The sequence below is a fragment of the Phaseolus vulgaris genome, unplaced genomic scaffold (assembly GCF_000499845.2).
Source record: "Phaseolus vulgaris cultivar G19833 unplaced genomic scaffold, P. vulgaris v2.0 scaffold_91, whole genome shotgun sequence".
NCBI classification, from domain to species: Eukaryota; Viridiplantae; Streptophyta; class Magnoliopsida; order Fabales; family Fabaceae; genus Phaseolus; species Phaseolus vulgaris.
Genome location: NW_027174130.1, coordinates 41,846 through 49,038, shown reverse-complemented (window position 1 = coordinate 49,038; position 7,193 = coordinate 41,846). Strand labels below are relative to the sequence as shown.

The 7,193-nt window shown below is 51.3% G+C and overlaps 1 protein-coding gene across 1 annotated transcript; it reads right to left on the bottom strand.

The window, feature by feature from the left end:
• Positions 1-3,511: 3,511 nt before the first annotated feature.
• Positions 3,512-6,950, bottom strand: LOC137817497 (uncharacterized). Its single transcript, XM_068620777.1, has 2 exons — positions 6,496-6,950; positions 3,512-3,530 (listed from the first exon to the last, which is right to left on the bottom strand). Exons 1-2 carry the CDS (start codon positions 6,948-6,950, stop codon positions 3,512-3,514), a joined length of 474 nt encoding a protein of 157 aa, XP_068476878.1.
• Between the last annotated feature and the right edge of the window lie 243 nt (positions 6,951-7,193).

Here is a 7,193-nt window from a genome sequence, read left to right as displayed (position 1 = left end):
TGACCCTGGCACCACAGGTTAAAATCAGAAAACGTCGTATCAGCAGAATATCCAGTGGTACGATGCGCCGTCGAAAGTGAGTCAGGGGTACAGCAGGAGTCAGAACTTAATGGAATGACTGAATGCCCCATCAACCATACAAGCAGCGCCACGTGGATCAAGTCGAATGACGGAACGTCCCATCAGCCATACAGGGGGGTGCCACGCGGAGGGCACGGACAAAACCTTAAGCTCTTCGCTGTCACCAAGCGTCGACCAAGGCAGGGACCAAAGTCAACGTCGAAGTAAAGGTAACGCCCGAGGCGTCGCTTGGAAGGACGCAAAGGGCGACGCCAGCAAGAGACGTCGCAGGCGTCGCCAACCAAAATATCAGCAGGGTCGCCTCCCCGATACCCACAGGTAGGAAAGACTGTGGAGGGAGACGAAATCAAAGAAGGCAAAGTTAGTCACTGGCGTCCCCTCCCCGATGCCCACAGGTAGGAAAGACTGTGGAGGGAGATGAGACCGCCAAACGCCAGCGAATCGCTGGCAGGGCGTTCCCCGATACCTATGGGAAGGAAAGACCATGGAGGGAACAGACCCCCCCCCAGAGCACTCGGCGTTTTAGACACCCGGGGACGATACGGTGCTGCTGTAGCAGGCCTCTCCTTTGGCGTGGGCGCCGGGCGTTAAGGATCAAGGAAAGGACCTTTCGGTATCAGAGACATCCCGTGGACGATATGGCGCCACTAAGTGAGCCTCTCCATGGGCGTGAGGATTGGCGTGTGACCTCTCCCGGGCATACAAGGCCATCTAACGAAGTGAAAGAAATGGGCAGAACACAGATAAAATAATCGAAGCGCGCGAAGGTAAAAGATGAGAATGAGATCGCACAAGCAGAATCGTATATGGCAAAGACATAAAGGCAATAATGCGAACGCCCCAAATCAGTAACAAGAGTACGGGTAGTTCAAAGAATTACAAGTTTTAACAGATAAAATCAAAAACGAAGGTAAAGTATAAAGCAGTTAAGTGTGAAGCTGAAGGTGGCGGGTGAGAGACAGCGGTTCAGTCTTCCAAGTCCATGGGCACGACCTTCCCGTCGACGACATGGTGAGTGGGGTCGCAGTTCGAAATATTGATGCCCGCGTTCTCGCAGGACGCCTGGGCCAGAGCCTCTTGGAAACCCTCCTCAAACGCCCCCGCCATCTCCCCAGTCAGTTCTTGGACCTCCCCCTCTAGTTCGCTTCTGCCCCCAAGCAGCATCCAACTCATCAAGTTTTTTCCGCTGCACCTCAGATGTGAGAGCCGCCTCCTGGAGGCCAATGTTTTGGATTTGATAGGAGGTGAGCTGGGCTAGTTGAGCGGCATGCGCCTGCTCCAGTTCTCGCGCGTACGCCTCAGCTCCCTCTCTGCCCTCATGGGCCAGTCTTAGTAGAGATTGGGAAGTTTCCTCCTTGAGTCCCCAGTTCTGCTTCTCCTCCTTCAACGCCACCACCTCTTGCCTCAGCTTGCGAAGAACCTCCCTCCCTTTGATGGCATTTCGAGCCTGAGTGCGCCATTTGATTGCCACCGCCAGGAAGGCCCCCATATAGTAAGGCATACCTCCCCCTTTTTGAGGATCAGTCGGCGTCATCCCTTCGGTGAAGCCCTGCGTCAACTCCCTATGAATGGAGCGACGAATCCGGGGTTTGCGCGAAGTCGAGCCACGGACTGATACAGGAGGGGCGGAGCCCGACGCTTCAGCTACGTCACGATGCGGCAACGACGAAGGTGGGGGAACCAAGTCAATCCTTTCCTCTCGCTCCTCGTGGGCTGGCGGAGGCGGCGGTGAGGTGGCACTGGGAGGATCGTCCCTGAGAGAGTTCCCATCGCCGGGGGGCGCGGCGGGTGAAGCAATGAGACCCGTAGCCCTCCTCTTATGAGGAACCAGAGCAGAACCCGAGCCTTCGCTGTCGGAATCTACTATCAACACCCTTTTCCCTTTGTTAGGACGCGCTGAGGCAGGGGTTGACGCCATGGCTAACGGAACCGCAGCGATGGGAGAAGGAGAGGCAGATGGTGGAGGGATCGGCAGGGAAGCAACAGTGGGCACGTCGGAGGCTACGACGTCCCCACCTTCCTTGGTAGATTTTTCCTTCTTCAAAAATTTGGCAAGAGCCAGCCGTCTCGAGGAAGTCATCACTGAACCTGCAACAGCGAAAAATAGTAGGGTAAAGTTTGGTTCAGAGGAAGCAGAGGGAAAATTCTATGGCCAAACACACGCAGATAACCACAACAACTAATGTATCATAAACAATTAAGGGCAGATACCGAAGTAGGTAGAAAGCCCATGGGCGTTGAATTCGTTCGCGGTTATGGGCTTATCCGTCCAGTATAGGGGAAAGCCCTCTAGGATGGTAGGATCGCGCTTGGTCGCACGTACCTTGAAGAATTTCCCCTTCCATCCTTTGAACGAATTTTGGAAGAGCGTAAGAATGATGCGCCCGGCGATGCCAGAAAAGCTCATCCATAGGCTCTTCCCCTGTTTCTTTACCTCGAAGAAGTGAAGAAAAACGTCTACAGAAGAGGGAACACCTAGATAGCCGCAGAGAATTTGGAACCCCCTCACAAAAGCCCAACTGTTGGGGTGGAGCTGGGCGGGAGCAGTGTTTATCTCTGTAAGTAGCTCTTTTTCGAAAGAAGTGAGGGGCAGACGCAGGCCCACCCTCTTGAGCACCATTTGATAGAGGAAGAAGAAGGGGCATCCCCCAGTATCCCGTGAGTCCGCACAAACAGGCATCCCAGGTCGCACCCGGCTTACCAGGACTTGGGAGTCGTGATTTTTGTGGAAAGCGTTGAAATTATAAAGCGAAGGGTCCCCCCTGTTAGCCTCCACGTCCTCAACAGAGTTCAGGAGGGAACATTCGTCCAGAAGTTCGTCGGGAGCCCAGTCGTATTTGCCCTTATAATAAGACTTAGGGAGCGGGGGAGGCGCGACGGTCTTAGTTTTCGCCATCAATGCCAGAGCTGAAGATCAAAAGAAAAAGAAAGGGTTCAGAGAAAAGGGGTTTGGGAGAAGAAAAGGGAAAAAATGGAAGGACCCTAGGAGCGCCCTACCCACACGAGAACGAAGGGAAACGAGAGGAACAAAAAAGCATACAAACAGTATCCAGAGAAATGCGGTAACATGGACAGTCCCAGGCAGTTCATACAGTAAAGAGAATCATCAAGGAGGGAAAAAACCGTACCTTTGGGGGCTGAAGGGCGTGGAGAGCGGAAGCACGAACGAACAGGGGTCGCAAGAGAAGGGATTTAGAGAAGATGAACAGTGAGAAAGGGCAGAGAAAGTGGATGTAACAGTAGTGGCAAGCGCGGGGTTTGGTAACTTAAACGTTACGAGAAGCGTGAGGGGCAACAAATGATAACCGTGTGATGATGCCACGTGTTGCAAGATTAAGCGCTCAAGGGGAGCGCAAGAGGTTCTTAAAGACGACCGCACGATGAGCCACGTGGCACGCGATTAAATTTTTCCCATTTCAGGGATGTCCAATCAGCCATTAAGAATACCTCTGTGGTTCAGAAAGTGTCACGTCAGTTATTCGAAAAATTGCTGAGTCAGCAGAGAATGACGCGTCATCAGGAGGGCACGTGGACGGCGTGGGCGAGGCTTTAGTCTTTACGCTGAAGACAAGTCTTCAGCTTAAGACTGGGGGGCTTGTGTACCGTCCCGTATCTGGGCATTGACTAAATCAAGGTCAAAGTCAACGGCTGAAGAGTCAAAGTCAACGCAAGGCGTCGCCTAGGTGGAGAGACGCCAAGTGCCAGCATCGCCAAGAGGAAGCGTCGCCAAGGCAAGGCGTCGCCCAGGTGAAGGCGTCGCCCAACCAGGGCGTCGCCAGATCAAACAGTGCTAAAGCAAGGCAATCACGGTGTGGTTCCCCGATACCCATGGGTAGGAAAGACCATGGAGGGAACGACGCCGTGGGAAGGCCTCAGGTCCCGATAACCCGGGGCAGTGATAAAGAGAAGGAAAAGGTGGCTTCAAGGCCATAGTAATAGTACCAGTGTAGGGCAGCCTGACTCGTGAAGTGCTCCTCCCGCCCCAGAGACGCCTGCGGGGCAGATACGACTCAAGAGGAAAGTCACGCCCAGGGCAACCGGGTGCAGAGTACAAAAGGAAGGCAGATACGCTCTCAAAGTAAGTGACTAGATACTTGGGGGCATGAGTTGGCACCCAAAAAGTCACCCCTAGCGCAGTAGCACTCCCAGCAGGAGGACTCACACGTAGAAACGTCCCCAGGTGGGCAGAAGCGCCCCCAGATGGGGTCATGGCGTCGTGAGGCCCTCCACGTGTACGACAGCCATGCCAGAATAGAAACACCCTTTAGTCAGGTGCCAGGTAATTAAAAGTCATTCAATACAGTTTCCCTTTCGAACATTCAGGTACTATAATGGCTCCCGAGAGTTTCAACGTCTTAAATGCGCTACGTTTTCTAATTAAGCGCTTTAATGAGTGCGTTACGTTTGTGATTAAAAGCGCTTTAAGACGCTTTAAATGCTTGGGTAGTTTAAATAGCGCAGAGAATGTTGGAAGAAGGGTTGGAACTTTTGGCAAATTTACCAGAGAACTCTCTAGTTGCTTGCTCGTGCTTCAAGGTTACGTACAAGTGACTGCGAAATATTTTTTCCTGAAAGAGACAACACACACATATACATAGTTCTTTTACCACCTTCAGAGTGCCATACGCGGTGCTCAGAGACGTAGGTGGACAGTTTTGGTGTTTCTTGCTGGCTGACTTAAGCGTCGGAGTGCACACGGCCGCTAGGGCGCCTCTTTGTCCTCTTTTTTGCAGGAATCCACAGGCAACCAGTGGGAAGGAGTCCCTAGCTGACGGTTGAGGTCGCGCACGAAGACGTCCCGGTCAACCGGACGGAACAGGCGCCTACCGCTTAGAAACGTTGGAAGGAGGGGCGATTCCTCGCACTTGGAACGCCACACACCTCAAGTTATATTACAGTTAAAAACTTTGTAAGTAAAAACAAACACAAAGAGTTTGCAAGCTTTTTGTTAAAACAGTTTGAAGGGGGCACTCTTTTTTCCCTAAAGAGGGTTTTTAATGAGGCCACCGAATAAAGAAGAGTTTTCGAAGTTTAAAGTTGTGTTAGATTGCATGCTTGTCGTTATTGCGAAAGTTTTGAAGAAAAAACCTTGTCACTCGAATGTGATTTAAGGCAAGTTTTGAAGTTATGTTGCATGCTTTCTAAAAAGTTTCTAAGTCCCCATCGTTTTTCGGCGATTGGCGGCATCAGTCAAAGTTAAAAGTCCTCATCGTCTTTCGGCGATCGGAGGCACCGGCAATGTTTAAAAGACCTCAACGCCCTCGCGTGTCCTGAGGCGAGAAAGAGATAAAGACCTCCTCGCCGTCGAGCGAGTGCAGGCGAGAAAGAGTAAAAAGTCCTCAGTGCTTCCAGAGGAGAGAAGATGTAGCCTCTGGGGCAATGTAGAGGCACCAGCAAAATGTCCTCAGTGCTTCCAGGGGAGAGAAGATGTAGCCCTTGGGGCAATGTAGAGGCACCAGTGAAAAGTCCTCAGTGTTTCCAGGGGAGAGAAGATGTAGCCCCTAGGGCAATGTAGAGGCACGAGTTAAAGACCTTCTCGTCGATGAGCGAGTTCAGGCGAGTTAAAGACCTTCTTGCCAATGAGCGAGTTCAGGCGAGTTAAAGACCTTCTCGCCGATGAGCGAGTTCAGGCGAGTTAAAGACCTTCTCGCCGTCGAGCGAGTTCAGGCAAGATAAAATCCTTCTCGTCTCGAGCGAGTTCAGGTACGGTGTGGAGGGTGGAAGAAGTTTAAAGGATAGCTAAGGTAGGTTCGAAGAGAACACTTAGCTATCCGGCTTGCTGTTCTGAAAGTCAGGGAAGGTAGAGAAGGATCCGAAAGGCGCCTCTATCCCCAGATGAGGGAACAATGGCCAAGTTATGAAGGCAAGAGGAAGCTGGTATCGCCAAGACTCTTTGGCGATCAGAAGAAATTCAAGCGATGGCAAGAGTTAAGGCCCGTTTGATAGGGCAGATCAGGTGAGCTACGTCTTAAACTATTAGTTGGGATGAAACTCGTTGTTTGGAAAGTGGCTTCGCGCTGAGGTTCATTACCTTAAAGTTCACAAGTTGTTAGAATGCTATCGTTCGAAAGTTGATGGTTCGAAGCAGTTAGTAAACAGTTGCGCTCGCAGAGTTGCTAAGTCAATTTCGTTTAAGCGTTTTGTACAAGAAGAAATAAAGCTAACAGGGAGATTATATAAAGAAGCAGAAAACTTCATAACACAGTGGTAGCAGTTCAAAATACATGTACCAAAAAGGGAAAAATTATTACAAGTAAGTTGTGCAAGAGAAAGACAGATGAATAAGTGATGGAGGGAAGCAGCTAGTCTTCAGAAGGAACAATCTTCCCATCCACCACTTCGTTGTTTAGTGACACCATGGAGAGGTCCAGATCAGGGTACTGGCAGGCAAATTGCTCCAGGGCGGCGTCAAACCCAGCAGCGAGAATTTGGGCGGAGCTCAGCTCGAGCTCTTCAGTTTGCTTCTTGAGCCCCTCGGATTGCTGCTCTAACTCATCAGCTCGTTTCTTTAGATTTTCAGTTGTCTCACGAGCTTGAAGGAGGTCTTCAGCAACCTTCTTGTTTTCCGCCTGCGCCTGGGCCAGCTCTGCGGCGATCTTCTCATTCTCCTTTCTGGCCTCAGCGAGCTTAGCCATGGTGTCATCCCTCTCTTGCTTAACTTTTCCTAAGAGGACCTCCCGATCTACTGACCTCTTCTCAAGGCTTTCTACCTTGGCTGCATCTGCTTTGATCGACGCTTCCAGGTCAGCCACCTTGAGACGGTAAGGGACCAGTTTGCTCTCCAGCTCAATTTTCTCTTGAGATAGGAGGTGCACCTTATGGCGCATATCGGTGGCCTCCTTACGCGCCACCCTCAGTTCAGTGCTCATGGCGTCCTCCACTCTCGAATGGTCGATCTCTGCCAGCATAAGGTTGCAAGACAACTTCTCCGCCTCGATCCTTATTAGGCGATTCTCCTCTTGGAGCACGGAGATGTTGTCCTGAAGTTTCTTGCTAGAGCTCTCCACAGCTTTTGATATAATGGAGGGGAGGTCCTCTGCCATCATTCTGAGTTTGGCTGTGAAGGGTTCCCACATCCCTTTAACCGCAAGGGGAAGGTTGGCAACCGCTAT